The sequence below is a fragment of the Argiope bruennichi genome, chromosome 3 (assembly GCF_947563725.1).
Source record: "Argiope bruennichi chromosome 3, qqArgBrue1.1, whole genome shotgun sequence".
Lineage (NCBI taxonomy): Eukaryota > Metazoa > Arthropoda > Arachnida > Araneae > Araneidae > Argiope > Argiope bruennichi.
In genome coordinates, this window is record NC_079153.1 from 99,946,815 (window position 1) to 99,964,698 (window position 17,884).

General features: G+C 27.9%; 1 protein-coding gene across 1 annotated transcript in view; it reads left to right on the plus strand.

The window, feature by feature from the left end:
* LOC129963636 (beta-alanine transporter-like) overlaps positions 1-17,884 on the plus strand; it is a 236,464-nt gene that overhangs the window by 188,764 nt on the left and 29,816 nt on the right. Inside the window, exons 7-8 of the mRNA XM_056078123.1 lie at positions 9,543-9,757; positions 11,696-11,874. Coding sequence (XP_055934098.1) covers positions 9,543-9,757; positions 11,696-11,874 — 394 coding nt within the window. The remainder of the gene's footprint in view (positions 1-9,542; positions 9,758-11,695; positions 11,875-17,884) is intronic.

Here is a 17,884-nt window from a genome sequence, read left to right on the forward strand (position 1 = left end):
TTTTGGTTTAATTATTAGTCTCAATATTAAAATTTTTGTCAGTGTTTTCAAAAAAGTTTTGAATGCTGGTATTTATTTTCCCTGGTTTAATTTTTTTCATATGTAGGTATATACTTGGATAGGTGAAATCGGTGAAAGTTGAATAAATAAATGAATACTGAGCAAAATAAGCAAAATATTTAATTATATTAGCTGTTTAGATACGTTTTATATGTTTTTATTTAATAGTTATTGAATACTAAATGTACAATATTATTTTACAGATTAATTAAAATTATATAATAGTAAGCAGCAAATTCATATTTAAAACTTGCAGTTTTACCTTTCTAGCGTCATCTATAAACTAAAGTAAGCTAAAAAAAAGTTGGATGCATGTTCTTTTTAAAACTGGGTTGGTCTGTACTGTAATATTAATCTATATTGAATATGTAGAATTCAGTAAATATATAATGTTACACTCCACATACAAATGTATCTGTTACCACTACTGAGAAATTTCAAAAATCGAGAAATGTTAGATAAATTATTTGGATTAAAAATGTTAAAATAATTAGCTTTTATTTTATTAATCTAATTAAAAATAATTAGGTCAATTTAATTCAATTTTACTTGCATATGGATTAAACATTATTTCATGTGTATTTACCTAATAAAAAAGCATTGCATTGGAATAAAGTACGGCAATAGAAAGGTCATGCAATTTTAATAAACTAAAAAAAAGGGCGAATTTTAAATTATGTTTCTGAATTCTGTGATTAAAAATTGTGATTGCCAGTATCTCAAAAGCAGAGTAGAAGTCTTAATTGAAAGCATTAAAAATTATTTCTAGTATTTTTAAGTAAAAAAATTGTTTCCAAAATAAACGATTGAACAATTTACCATTTATTTTTCATTTGCTTTTAAGTTCAAAACAATAAAGACATTTTTAATACAGAAACCATGAAGAGTGGTTTTCTCTTTCTGATAATTCTCAAGGCGAAATATCATTAAATATTTTTTATATATATTAATTTAAAAATACGAAAATTTAATTTTATGAATTAAGGATTTCAGTAACAGAAGTAAGGATAGTAAATAAAGAAAAAATGATTAATTTCAATATGCAAGCACACTTCACAAAGCGGTTAAATAAATGAAAAATTAATATCACTGATCATTTCCCTTTTAACTTTTCTTTTCAATATATATATGCATCTATTTATATTCTATAATAATTGTGAAATGGAAATGAAATCCTTTAAGTCATCCTTTTATTTTAGAATAACTATAGAATTACTCAGAACTCCGTTGAGGTATTTTCTATTGTAAGCCTGAAAAGAATATAAAGAAATTGGAATGCAAATAGCATTTTTGCTTGAGATAAATTGATGGCGATCATTATTGCTTCAGAACTTTGCATTATTCTATGTCCTTTTGAAACATTTCCCACATTCAGCGCGCTGTTACGCGATCAATGAATCATTAAACAGACTTATAATTCAATGATTTGCATTCAATATTGGTTCAGAGTCAAAGTCATACAAAAGGATCTCTTCAATGTTTAATAATAATGACTCTAATTTTTTTTTTCCGAAATTTAATTCCGAATGCTCATCTTCTTCTATTATTTCTATTCTCATGTTTTCCTTTATTGTATCCTCATTCCATTATTCATTATTTTTGAAACTTTGAACTCACCAGGGATGGGAAGAACGAATTTAATTTCAAATGCATTCCTTCCCGCTCTTCGTTGACAAAGGATTCCACCGTGTAATGACAAATGCTCTCTTTTTCTTTGTTCTCGGAAAAAGAAAGGGAAAAAATGGAAAGGAAATACAAATTCCACGCTCATGGCTAATGAGAGCAAGCCATATCAGTGACAGATTATACTCCTACCTGAAGAGGAAGGAGAAACTCAATTTTACTATTCACCTCATTGTTTCAAGAAAATGTGGAACATAACTTACGGAAGACATACAGTGGAATTCCCCTCATTGGATTCGCAAAAGCCATTCGTTCCAATTTATGTCAAATATTTCGAATGGTTGCTTTTTGTAAGCGAAAGGAATTGTTTGACAGCAGCTTTCCTGGGAAAACTTATGAAAATCACTTATCTATTATGAATTCAGGAACAAGGCAATTACCTTTGTCTTATGTGGCAATCACTTTTAAGGTGAAGTCCATGGAAAGTGATTTTCGTGTTTCTAATAGTCGAGGGTTCGACCCTAAACAAAAACTGGTGAAATTAGATAAAGAAATAGTTTTATTGTAGCGGTTGTCGCCTAACATGACAAGAAATAAACGTGGTAATATTTCATTTTAAATGTAACATTTTTTTTCATGTTTTAGCGTAGAAGTAGTTAAATAAAGTACGGATTGCCACATTGTTTCCATATATTAAAGCAAAATTAATATATTATAAATTTTTCAATTTTCTTTTAAATATTAAACTTTAAAAATTTCAATCATCAATCCCTTAAACTATTAACTAAGTTCATTATGAGTTTCTTAACAATTGTAAAAATATATAAAATATTAAAATTTTAAACATTAAAGCTTTAAATAAAAACCACAATAAATTTAATCCTTATTCTGGTTCCACCGTGTAGACCATCTTTTTTCTCTCTATATAATACTGAACTAAATACATAATGGTCTAGTTTAATGCATATATCAAACACTAAAATAACAGATATATTTGTTAAACGCTCTGATATTTACATTTCATTAAATTAGATTTCAACTATGTATTTTTTTTTAAATTTCAGATGGCTTATTAGCTGAAAAAATATTTTAAAATGGTATTTGTTAATTGTAAAATATTTTTACAGCACTTGCTCCATGCAATCCGCCAATCTCCAACTTCTTACGCTAAGTATTTATATTGATAATACATTTGGCCATGTCCATATAATCTTATAAGAATAAACGGTTTTTATATCAGAATTTCTTTAACGTATGTGTATACTAATTTGCTATATTTTAGATCTATTATAATATTTTAGGAAAGTTTTTTGGATTATTATAAATTTATAGTATTGATTTATACTTTTAACTGTACTAGTCTTCGGTTTTGATAAAGTTGAGTAAAAATATTGAAATATTGGTCTTCAGCAACCAGAAAATCCCCAAAAATTGAGGTTTGATAAAGACAATATTTGGACGAAAGCCAGATCCCTCACAGAAAATTCCTTGATTTGAATCCCTACCTGATAGTGATCCTTGATAATGTCTTCAGGCCGGTTGCACCTTTTTATTCCATTTTATTCATTTTTTTTGCAATTTAAACTTAATATTCATTTTTAAATTGGTTTAGTTATTTATGCAGTTTATTTTATAAAAAGAGCAATATTTCCCTAAGAAAGAAATAAATGTCTAAGAAAATGATAGTATAATAGTAAGTTTTTAATTAATACAATCGCATTGTTGAAACAAATCAATATATATTCAAATGCCATTCTGATATAATAAACAGTATCATTCTGGCATGAAATTATTGATTTCCATCTGAAAAAAGAATATCATGACTGCGATGTGACTGCTTATGATTTTTGTTCCTAACTATTCAACAAAATACTGAACAATTTCTTCGCAAAAGAGTATTCTAAACTACTAATCAGATTGGCTTGTGTCCATGGCAGTTAGTGTCTCCTTTAGATGTCTTCTTTCTGCCTATAAGAAGGAAAGAAAAAAAAGGAAGTCGTTTCCATTTCAAAAGAAAAGTTACAGTTGCAGTAACTTGCTTTTTTTCCTACTTACTTGTAATTTTTTTTTTCTCTCACATACTACTTCTCCGAATGAGACAAGAGACACGAAAGTACTTACACAGAAGTAATCACTTCCACTGGTTTCCTAACGAACCGCTTAACCGGCAGCTGAAACGAAATTTTCATCGATCTGGCCTCGTGTCTGAAACGAAGTTGATTGAGAGACGGCGTAATGTTCAATATCTCATTAATTGCGAACAAAGAGCCTTTTCCCAACGATACACGGAACAGGGAGAAATGGTCTTTTAATTACTTGAAAAAGTTTCATGTGATATTGATGAATTAAACCTATGCTAATTTAGGGATTCATAATAGGGAAATGTTTCCGTATGGACTATGAAATGTTGGTTCATAACAAGAATTTAAATAAAGAGCTTTAATGGCATTGAAATAAGAGTAAACAATCATTAAGATTTCAAATGAAAAGAGTTTTGTAGCTAATGAATGGAGAATATCCTGATATTTAGGGTATATTTGTTTCGAAATCTGAGCCTCATTTGGGAAATTCTGCAGTCTGAATGCCATTGAATGCAATATATATATATATATATATATATATATATATATATATATTTCAGCCATCTTTATTAATTGAATAAATTATATACTGAAAGATTTCTTTTAATTGATTTAATAATCTTAGTCTAATAAATTAATATATTTTTTTATCAATTTTAACTTATGAAGTCTAATTTATTCAAAATATATCAGATACAATTATGTTATATTATAATTATCAGATACAAAATATATATACTGAAACAATTATGTGATTAACGAACTGTTTTACATCATTAAGTGAATTTTACATGAAGTATATCATTTGTGCATCTTTAACTATTGACTAGAATTAATAGTTCATATGGGATGAGAATATCACATCTCTATATATGTAATATTTTAGGCTAAGTGGTGATATAATAAATCTCACATTGCGGTTGCTTCAGTAGTTTTTCAATTCATTTTGTTCGCTTCTAGCCATTTTAAAGTTTGTTGGCAAAATTTCATGGCAATTTGGCTATTTTCAGATGATCTTGAAGAATGTAGATTAACAAAGATTCAATTGCAATCGTCAGTTACAAAAAGATGTTACAACAGTGCTGATTTCTATAATTATCTCAACCAAAATTTTATTTTCCCTTTTATTTGCCATATTTTGTTTACGTTTTATACGATATTTAATTCTTATGTGAAAATTAAATTTAACATGATAAATAAATTTTCATTAGGATTAATGAAGACTTAGCTAAAATCGGTTGGATTAAGGCAAATTCTATTTCACTAGTTTTACGACTATATATGAAAAATGCAACTTTTATGTTTAGAACAATTCTCAAAAATCCATCAAAATGTTTTTGCAATATTGTGAAAAGAATATTAAATGCATAAAATAGTTATGTTTTAGATATTTTTCTGGAAAACTATTATTAAGAAAATGTAGATAAAAATAATGTTGATCGTCTATCCAAAAAAAGTTTGATTTCAAATTTAGCTAATGCGCCGGAAATCCAATATCTATATCACAATAGTATTTATAGAGGGAAGAAATATTAATAAGTAATAAATCTTTATTTGTTATTTATTAATTTTCTTTATTCGGATATGCTATTGGAATAACGATATTTTGAAGACAATCTAAAAATGTAGAGTTATATTGATTCTCATTCTACCTAAGGTGAAAACAAGGGCTCTGTAAATTTTATTGAGCAAAATATCATCAATTTTTACCATTAATAGTATCTGAATATAAAATTTGATTTTGTTGAGTTATTAAAATATGAAACTGTAAAAGAAATATACTATTTTATATAAATATGTATCAGAATTTGTTTCATGTGTAAGCAAAAATAAATAAAGATTTGAAACGAAATTAAATCAAAATTACTTTACTGTAAATTTATTTAATTCTTTTCACACTTTATCCTTTTTGCACCATAAAATAAATCATGTTGATATGTGATTAGCGGCATTGACGAGCAGAATAACAACAATAATAATACTAATAACTTTATATTTGTTTTGTTCATATTATTTTTGGGAAGAATAGAATGTAGCTATAAAAATATATTTGTATTTATGTGCATCCATCATATTATTTAATTATTGCCTATCTTTAAAGTATCAGGAATAGTACACTATTTAAATAAATCGAAAACAATGCTTAATGAGATATGAAATATTTCATATTCAAGGATCCATTTATTACATTTAGGGTACAAACTGTTAAAATATTAAATTTTTATGGAAAAATAAGCAAATCAATTTCAATACCATGATTGATTCAGATTATAATGAAATTTGTTAATATTGTAAGAAGTTATTTTAAGTTTAAAAAAAAAGGAAATTTCTTAAATAATAGTAATTAAATTATGTATACCTTAAAAAGTAAGACGCTTACTGTATATCCAATAAAATAATGTTATTTTCATACCTGAGATTTTTTACTTTATGAGCAAACATTCTTTTCCTTTATTTTTTTTTTTTTAATTTTCCAGTTTTTATTTTTATGGAAATTTTAGCAAAATCAAGTCATTTACGCAATAGCTATAGCAGTTTTAATACAATTAAGTAAATCATAATTTCTCCGGCTATTTAATCTGTATGATTTGTAATCATTATATAAATACAAAAACAACCCCTTTTATGTTTTAATACCGCTTGCATGAGAGCTGAACCGCTTACTAAAACGGGAAGAAAAGACCAATAGTCTTAAGAATGGTACATCTGCTTTTCCGTTAGCATTAAAAGATGTAAAAAGTGGATTACTGCTCCATCTCCAAACTTTCCGACATGAATGTATATTTGAGACTTCAATTAGATAAAACTTAAATCTAATTTTGTATCCCAAATAGTTGAAGCTTTAATGAAAATTTACTCATTTTTTTCTATAAATGCTTTGTTTTTTTAAATCTTGTAATAAATTTTAGGCTGGTTCTAGGGAATCAGATACTTATCATTTAACGATGATAAAATCTGATTTGTTGTTAAAACATTAATCATCATCCTTTTCCATAAATTTTTTCATCTCTACTTATCTCTCTTACATATCTATTTATCATTCATCAAAACACAACCAAAATATCTTCACTGAACTTGCTTCCAAATTAACTGATATATTTTAAATAAGATAATCCAAAATAGTTTTTTTCTTAAAAATTAATAATTAAAACTTACTAATAACTGCTCCTTCTTTAATGATAATTTTGAGCGCAAATCGAAAATTTCATTAAATTTTACTGCTGAATGTAGCTTCACATCTACTTCAAAGTAAGACTATAGTTACACTGCAACCAATCAATACCTCATTTAGTCTAATTTAAGGATTTAAATGACAAATGGATAATCCCAATTGGCAACTTAAGGTACGCCTCCAATTACCGATCCCGTCAAACATTTCACATCTTTTCCATAATTGCAATAAAGCTCAAATGTAACAAGAAGTCTCAACGCAGTTCCATCCGTATTGGACCGCAGAGTGTCAGAATGCCTTCCGTAACTTGCTCTTCCAAATTCAGTGGAAATCCATAGTCTGGGAACAGGCTTAAATTAAGCTCAAGCACATCCAACTTGTCGTAAATCGCTAGTACCTTGAGATTAGATCTTTCCTGACTAATTAGGACTTGCTGTTGGGGGAAACATTAATGCTCGAGCCTACGCGTTAATTTGAAATCCGCTCCACTCTTCAGAGACTTGATGCTGTGTAGAACTGCTACTGCTTCGTTATCGATGAAATTCGAGCTTCGGTGATTTTATAATGTGAAAATAATTCGGAGAATTAAGTCGCCCGTTTCAAAATTCCGTTGCGATATACGATAGGTGATGCGATACATTGTGAAACTTTGAAATGAGGTGACGGTGTTTCAAATGATATGCGAAGTCTGTGGATTTGGGAACTGTATTTGTATATCACAGAGATATTTTTACAACATAAGAACTTCAAAATATGCCACCATGCATTTAATAGAGAATAATTCGCTTTATTCCTCTTTCGAATGTTGCCATTTCATGTAATAAGCATACTTGAGCTTTTATTATTCAATTTTCTATATCCATGGATTTCATTAAAATTTGAAAAAAAAATGAACGAGTTATTATATATTTTGAATATAGCCATTATGAAGTTATTGAAATATAAAGACATTATTGTATAATAAAATACATATTAAAAGTTTAAAAAAATCTTAGATTAACTCGTATAATAGAGCACAAAATTATATTTTAATTATGTTACGTTATTTAAAAAAAAATAGAAATCGACCTTATAATAATTTTCAAAAAGATAGATTGTATAGACAAATCATTTACCAAACATCTACGAATTAATTCGTTTTTTACAATTTCATTTTTGATTTATTATTAAAATATGTGATTTTTTTTTCAAATTATTCAAAAAAAAAGAAAGGTGATTAATTTTGTTTTATAACTAAAAATGTCGAAATTCTTTTAAAATAACTAATAAATGATAATAATTGTCAAAAAATGATAATTATTATCCTTGACTTTAAATTTAAACAAACTTTTTTATATTATATCAAAAGTTTTAAAACTTTAGGCAATTTTGTGTTAGTAAATATCAAATGTATTTTTGAAAATATATGTAAATAATATATATATTATATATAATAAAATTGATAATATATATAAAGTAATTGATTGTAATTGATAATATATATAAAATATGTAAATACAAAATAAATCCAAGCATTTTTTTAAGAATATAATCATTTTAAAGACATCACCTATATAGATAAGTTTCTGAGACAATATTTTTCGTCAACTATGTATGCATTTATTTTAGAATAATTTTAAAACACTCAAGAAAAAAATATTTCTAACAAAAATTTAAAAAATCAAAATATTCTTCGTTGAAAAAAAAAAATTATTTTTTTAGAAATCTAACTACACACTCAAATTTTGAATACCTCGCATCATTACCACATATAATAAAAGCACAGATGATAGAAAAAGAAACTTAGGATTTATCCAGAAATATTAGGAGTCCAGGCAAGAAAGCTTCTGTATCCCCTGTTGCCAATAATGCTTTATCATAGTCATAACTTTTAAGAGAAATGATTGTTATTACAGCCTGAATGTATGGGCCTTTTTCATGTTTATTTATATTCCTATGCCTTTCTTTCTCTAGATATGGGTACTCGTTGACTTGTTATTCGCATATCGGAAGAAACGTTCCTTTAATCATGAGTCCTGAAATCAAATAACTTTGCAAACGTTTACACAGCTATATGATAATATTTAACCATTTTTATTTATTCAAGGTTTTTTTTTCTTCTTCCAGAAGGTCAATTATGTTTCGGAAAATGAATGCAATTAATTCATATACATTCTGAATTTGTAGATAATAAATAGTTTTAAATGAAAGGTTATTGGTACATCTTTTACTCTTGTGGACTTATGTACATATTCCTAAAGTTGGATTACAGAATAAAGATGCCACAGCAATATGATTTCCTCTGTATACAGCCTAGTGTTGATAATATGACCAGTGGTAGTCAGGAAGCTGCAGTAATTGCCATCCTCGTGATAAGTTTTCTGCTAGGTGACAGACATTATAATAATTGCAGAAGACAGACATTGTCTTCCAGTGGTAGTCCTGAAGCTGCAGCAATTGTCGTACTCGCGATAAGTTTTCTGCTAGGTGACAGACATTATAATAATTGTAATCCTCGCGATAATACGACCAGTGGTAGTCAGGAAGCTGCAGCAATTGTCATCCTCGCGATAAGTTTGTAAAGAAAAGTATTAATTCGTCAAGTACATGTCTAAAACTATTTATAGGTTCACTTCGACCACTGCCAGTGTGGGTTTGAGTTTGTACTCTTTTGAACTGGAAGGAGATTTATATTTGAATTTCTTCGTATCGGCGGGCGCAGAAGTAGCCGCAGCAGCCGTAGTTGTGGTGGCGGTTAGCTGGTGTGGACGAAGGTGCTCATTCTGTCTCAGCTCTGCACTTGGCGGTGCCCTCACGTTATCTATAGCTATCATACAAGCAGGTAAGATTATTTTTTTAAATTTTCAACAAGCAATTTATACCGTTGATTAAAATTAGTAAGAATTCCCCCTCCAAAACAATGGAAAAAATTAATAAATTGGTGATTGTTATACATTTAAATATTCATTAAATATTCAAATTAAAAAGTTCAAAACTTCTAGTCTGAAATGGGATAGTATAGAAATACTTTTGGCGTGAAGTGTACGTCTTTATATTACTTTTAGTAATTTATTCATAATTATAGACATACAAAAGTGAATTTAGTACGATATTAAAGCAAGTGTTTATAACTAAAATAATCAAAACGTTGAAAAGTATTGCTGTAAAATGTATTTAAAATATTCTAAAAATTTATTAAGACCAGCGAAAATGTTATACCTAATTAAAATTGATATCACTGGTAGATTAAATTTTAAATGACACATAAAAATGGTTTCTGGATGATAATATTCTTCACGATAATTGAGAAGAATAAAAAGAAAACTTAAAATTCAAATGGAATTTCGATTAATTGTAATTATTAAAAAAATTGTTAGCGAGTATTAAATACTTTAGACGGAAGTGCCTTCCAAATTTTGTCAGCTTTGCATAGTGTCTTGAATGATTTTTATACCATGTCATGTCGTACAAATGAATACTATTTAGCGTATTATGATTTATAAATAACATGTAATTTATGAATAACGACATTTTGAAAATAGTAAAATTGGTCTCCTCCAAACATTTCGCATACTTTTTAATAAATGTACTGTGCATTATTAACTATATGATTAACTGTGTGCCATTGACGAAAAAAAATTAAGAAAAACTATTAGAATATAGTACTTGGCAATACTTTTGAAGATTAATCATCGGGATGCTATTAATATAAAAGTATTAATAAACAAATATGTATTTGGATCGATATTTCTCAAACCGATTAAAATTAAAATTTGAAATAGATTCCCATGCCAAATTTTATACATTTATATCATTGCGTTTTTGAGGTATCACATTTATATGTTTGTGAAAGTACAAACATGCACACGCTCACCACGTTAATTGTCTGAATTTTATCTGATTGAGTAATACCCCTTTAATCTATGTCCCGAATTTCATTCTTCTAGCTCAATTCGTTATATAAATATCGTGTTAACTTATATTTGGACACACAATTATTCATCTATGGAACTGATTTCGTTCAAAATTTGAGAGAAATCCACAAAGTTGGAGCAAAATTTATATAACAAATTTCCTCCGAATAGTTGAAAGCGTTTTGGAGTTGTTTACAGACAGAGAGACAAACAAAATTCTAAAAATATATTTTTCGGATTCAAGGAAATTCAAAATATTTATATTTGTCAAAATATGATGGTCGAATTTTTTGACTATTTTAATACATTCCTTTTATGTACTTCTAATACCCGAAAAGTAAAAATTCTACTTGAATACCAGCAAAATATGTTTTAAATTGATGGAGCTCGGAGATTATTTTAATAAAGAGATCGCAAATGAATATTTTATACAAATAATTACTCCTAAATAAAATTATAAAAAAAATATTAACTGTTCTCATGAAAAATGATTGAGTTTATTTATTTATTATATTGTTTCACTTTTAATTATGGCATATAAATATCATTCGACACACTTCGTTATGTTTTGCAGTTTAGTTAATAAGTAACTGTTTAATTAAATCTATTAATATAAGTGTATATGTATGTATGTATGTAGATAAGTACGTATTCAATAAAATATGTTTTCTACATTAATGATGCAATGCAACAATCTTTTTACAATAATATTCTACATTTTGAGACAGTAACTATATCTAAAAAAATTAAATATAGCTAATGGGACAAAGACGAATCCTATGTTTAGTTGGAGTTTATTTCAACTGCGCCTTGATTTTTAAAACAAATATGGAATAGTCCATGGGTTTTCTTTGTTTATTTTTCAGGTTCTGCATCCCGTTTATCAATGTTTGTGGTGGCGAAACTTAGCATATCTTCCTCATCTGTTGTTCTGCCGTTATGGACCAGCGAATTATTGCCTTTGGTTGTGAGATCCATTGGAATGAGGATGACGGATTTGATAGGTCTCATGGGACCGATTGCCCTCCCCTTTCTTTTTAATCAGGTAATTATGCATACATTAAAATCCATTTTAATAATCGCTAATATAATTTGTATTAATTAATTATACTCGTGAGAGATATTATAAATCTTAATTGAACGTGAATATTTTAGTGGGCATTTGCAACAATTATCTCTATAGAAATAATAATTATTTAAATAGTTTAAGGCAGTTTGAAAAATTATCTCAAAATAAGGATTAAATGTATATACTTTGAATAGAAGAATGTAAAAGCCTGTTTATTAAACTACATTAGGCAATTAGTATCAAAAGCCCAGTCATTTGGTATTTATAACATTTTCTGTTGAACATATAAGACAGGGGGAAATTATGAACGGCATAATGAAATTGAATTATTCTCTATATTTTGCTTCGCTATATATAACTCAATTCAATATTCGTAAATATTTTTTTCAGAAGCGTTCTGTGAATATTAATAGTCTTATTTGGTTAATGCATTTATTTGAAAACGGACCCAGAATTTATATTACAATATTTTATACTACAAAATATTGTTACGAACCTGTGATGCTGCTTCCCAGCATAGTTGGTTCCATGACAAGTCCCAGAGCTTGGCGACCATTTGGCGACTTTGGCGCCAAAATAGATTATACCCGAAACATCGAGAATTTACCCGATCCGTTCAGTAGGAACCGAGATACGCCTCGAACGTTCCTGATTGGTTGAGTGGCTTCTAGTCCCGCCTCCTGAGACCTATAAAAGGAGCAGCCTGCAGCTGCCGGGTCGTCGTGAATCAGTAGTAGTCGAGAGTAGTCGGAATCGACGGTAAAGAACTGACCTTCCAGAGTAAAGCGGAGCAGCGACGGAGTGAAGCTAGTGCTGAACTAAGCTGTGCGCTACTGTCTGTCTGTCTTGTTATATGCTGCTGTGTATGCTGTTGTTGATGCACGTCTAGCCTGAAGATAATCGTCTTCTGTGCGGTATATAGTTGTCGTCTTTGTGCTGTCCTGTGTGCCTTCGTGTAAATAAACGTCGTTGTTTTATTTTCTACTGCCGCCTGTTGATTGAGCGTTCTTCACACCATATAACTTCCACTATCCAAACGAACCCCGGAAATTTCGTAACAATATATTTCTAAGGTGTACTTAATTACACAGAATACATAACTGAATACTACTTTAAACGTGTTAAAGAACTTCCTTAAATTAAGGTTTTTATTTCGTAAGTCCAATCAAATAGCCCATTCCTTTTCTTTGATAAGTATCCCACTTACTTATAAATTTGTTATAACGTTTACAGAAAAATAGTAAAGAAATATATGACAAATTACTTTACTACCTTGTGTTCTCCTTATAATTTATAACTTATACTTCCTCCTTTTTTATTTGATTTATTTCTTCTATCCGTTAATTAAATATTTCTTATGTATCTTTAATAAAAGAAAAAAAAAACTACATTTCCGAACTTTGTATTATATTAATTTTGAATTTTCTAAACTAGGAAATAAGATTTTTTTTCATATTTTTTAATTCTCTGAAGTTGATACAGATTCATTTTTATTGTTAACAATTCCCTTCACATCTGAAAAAAATGTCTAACAGATATCTGAACTCTGTAAATAAATAACATATTATAAGAATCGGACATTTGAGCGAGAATAGTAAAACAAACAAAAGTTAAAAGGATTTAGCGAGTCCTTTCTTGACTTTGTCAAAAAATAAAGATAAAATCATTCTGCAAATACAACTCAGATTTCAACTTTCGAGTGTTTTATAGCTTCTAGATACTAAGGCAAAAATCATTCAATAAAAGGAATTCAGTCGATGGCTAACTGTTTCAAATTATTGCAAAATGCAATATTTGAAAAATATTATATCATAATTAATAGATGACGATCTGAAAAATATTTATTTTCAAAATTAATTGATGCCAGTGTTAAAAGTAATATTTATTTTATAAGAAATTTCTCATATCTCTTACTTATAAGTCAGAAGAATATTTGAAGATGAATCTATATATGTAACAAAGAAAGAGATTTTCTTTAAATATGTCGTTGTTCGGAAAGTTTCCTTCGGTTTACCTTTAACTTGTACTAATCATTGTAAGAACACTAATTTTTTGTTATTTTTAGCATATAAACTAAACATTTTCTGGAAATAGATTCCTTATCCAATATTTGTCTCAATTCACTATCAACATTATTTAAAAGGTTTTTTTAGTGTAAATATGGTGAATGAAAAATTACACATTTAATCCGCAAAAGCAAGAGTGCTTTTTTTGTCCCTAATATATTTACTTTTTATAGTTATTGAAGCAACAGTGCAGAATTGTTTGATATAATTCAAAGGATATAAATTTTAAAACTGTCAACGTTCCGGTAAGATGTCCACAATTTACGAGACCAAATTATACTGTTTATTACAAATAATCAGCATGTTACCATTCACGAAACTGCAGAGAGATTAGAAATATTGAGTAAAGCCGTTTTGTGAACATTTCGTTCTTATTAGTTTCGTTTATTGTCTTTGTATTTGCACATCCAATAATTGAAAAAAAAATAACCAGCACATTACTTCTTTATTTGTTGCTTAAATTCTACAAAATCTATCCATTTTTGATTCAAATCATAATAAAGAACTAAAAATATATCGCCTGTAATAATGCTAAATGAAAGTGATTGTTAGCTTCTTCGAATGAGTTACTTTAATGGTCGTTATTCCCTCACATGAATTTATATTTTGTTGTTATGGAAGTTATAATCTGCTCTCTGAGAACTTTAGGATATTGTCAAATATGAATTATTATAAAATAATCAAATATCTGATTTAGTTAAACGTTTCAGTCAGCTGGATTATTTGATTCAACTCAATGCACAGATTTGGTCAACAGAGTGGGAATTATGGCACCAGAATAAAGTTAGATACAACATTCACCTTTAAGCGGTTATCGTTAATCTACTGTTCGGCGGATGTTGTTGATCTCTGACTCGGATGCACTGACCCTTCATTGATAAATTCCAAACTGAGGGCCCATGTACGGTTATCTGTTTTAATCATTATAAACTTTCTAGAAGTATAAAATTTCAATGTTCTATATGATAGCAAATAGGAGAGTCTTTAACGATACGAAAAAAAAAGTTTTATGAGGATGAAATAAGGTTGCTTCTCAATTTCATTATCAAATAATATGCTATATTTACTGTATTTTCGAATAAATCTTATTGCCGGAATAAGGTTAGATACAACATTCACCTTTAAGCGGTTACCCCCAATTTAATTTAATACCCCCCCCCAAAAAAAAAAATATTTATTTTTTCAACATAATTCAAAATATCTTTGAGCGCTTTCTGAATGTCCGTTAAATATATCTTGTTTAAAAGAGAGAGAAAATTCTTTCTTTAAAAAAATCTATAAAAATAAAAAGCATGGTGAAATTTATTTTATTATACTGTGGTGGAATGACGATCATTATGATCCATGAAATGGAAACAAGAGGGCCCATGTTTTCGGAAACATTTCTTTAATGATCACATTTCACACAAAACAAACATACACACACAAAAAAACAACACGAAAGACAAGAAAATACATTAACGCACGCACCTCAACAGAACAGCATATCATCTCATAATAATTCCAAGAGGAATACACTATGAGATGCGTTCCTAATCAGGCATCGACATCTACGACAGTAATGCAATTGCTACAACTCTTAATTTCCTCCACACCAAGCATGCGAAAAGAATCACTGAAATCGTCAAACAATTTAACTCTTAGATCTGATCACTGAAATAGTCAAATAAGTTATGAATTAAAACCCCATAAGATAACAGGCTATATACACTACAATGAATGTGTAAAAAAAATCGGTATATGCTCTTGTCGTCATCTCTGAATCTATTTTATAACTTCGACTAAAACCATAATGGAAAGAAGAGTCTTCTTAAATACGTTTTGCAATACACAATGATATTTTTTTAAAAAAACAAAATCTCTTTTAGAATTCAGAGTAGAAAGAAAATTCCTTTAGCCCAGCTTGAGATTGATACATTAGCTATAATCTTTAAACAATAGCAATTAAATATTTCAAGATATTTTGGAAAAAATTTCAAAAAAATTAATCAACGTATGACATTAGAACTACGAAAAAATACACTTTGAAAGATGTAATTTTTATTCATAATTTTGTCTATTGTTATTGATACATTTAAGAGCATGCGCTTATTTAATACCATCTAGAAAAAATAAATTTCAACCTTGAAGATTCTTCTGTTTTATCCCATTTGCAAATATTAGTTTTTTTTCACAAAATATTTTAACGAAATCAAAAGAAAAAGTTTTTGTTATTATAAATCACGAATTCGATAGAAATACCTAAAAATCTTCATTCTTTAGAATTCTAGAATACAGGAAATATTTTCTTTTAAATGATTATAATTAAAGAAACATTCATTTGAATAATAATCATTCACATATTTAATTTCAATTCACGACGGTGAAAATGAAAATTGAAATCATTTCTATCATATAAATAGAATTCTAATGCTTGAGATACTGGTATTTTAAGAATAATATTTTCATATCAAAGTTTAAACATTTAAGTTAAGACACTTTTTTTAGCTAAGAACATGAATAATTTTGATTAAGCAGTAAAATAAAAACTTTTCTTCAGTCATAAAGCACCATAATAAGATTTTTTTATTTCCATATAAAAAAAAACTGTTTACGAAGCAAAGAGTTCCCTGAAGTTTAATTAAATTTATCGAGTGCATATCAAAAATTAATTTCAATATAAGCAATATGCTAAAAAAATATAAGTTTTTAAAATTCAAAATCATTTTCTCTATTTTTTAAGGATATTAAATACTTTTTTTTATTAATAAAGTATAATTTTTGTGCAAATTAAAATAAAGTCAAGAATATTCTACTTAAAAACACATTTGGAAAAGAAATCCCCAAAAGCAGGTTCTTTATAATTTCCGATGAGAGGAACAACTTCACCATTAAGTAAATAGTGAGAATTAAATTATATCTTTACAGTTGTAATAAAAAAATATTAAGTATTTGAATAACGGATAAAATGAAAAAATGTGTGTCAGAATATGCTCATATTTTGCTATTCGATTAAAAAAAACCAAACGCCTTTTTCGTTTCTTAATTTTTAATAAAAGCTAATTATTTTAACGAGCACGAACATTTTCTTGTCCCGTGTTTGTGTTAGCTCAACTTTTAGCCTCAATAAAAATCTGCCCAAGGGTATGCTTAACTAAGAAGTTGAAAAAAGGATATCCTTTGATAGCCTTAATTACTCATAAAAAAAGTTCAGAAAATTTTTCAGCCAACCTTGGCTTAAAAGATAAAACGGAAACACTCTATGGCCTCTTTTGTTAAAGCCAAGTGCGCTGAATATGGAAAAAAATAGTACGAACGTACGAACTTTTATCTCGTTTCCAGTGAGCTTCCTGATACGCAATATTAATTAAAGTAGAAACTTTTTTCATCTCTTCTTTTATTATTTTTTGCAGCCAACACTCGTCCAAATTCCTGATTAGAATTCACAGTAGGGTTCATTCCCATGAAAATGTCTGGAGCAGCTGTTTTCTATTTGTGCATGAAAAACTAAATAAAAAAAGGGGAAAAAAAGAGAAAAAATAAGATTTGACTTTTGGAATTCCTTTTGATTTTTCGATTGATTGCTTTTTTACAATTGTTTGAAATTCGATCGAGAATAATTTCTTTTTAAGATTATTTTTTTTGTAAGAAATATAATCGTACAAATGGATTTGGAAATATGAAATATTAAGAAAATAAATTATATCCTTTAAATCATAGATTACTTTGCTATCAATTGCTAATTTAAATTGATAAAATCGTATTTAAGGCTATTTCAACTGTTTATATATTTTCAACTTTTGTTCCAATCTTTTAAAGAAAAAGCAACAGAGATTTGTTAATTATTTAATGTAAATACCTTATTCCTTATTATTGTAGTTGAATTAAGAATACATTTCTCTCATTTTGTTAATTGCACTGCTTAAATATTTCTTTATGAA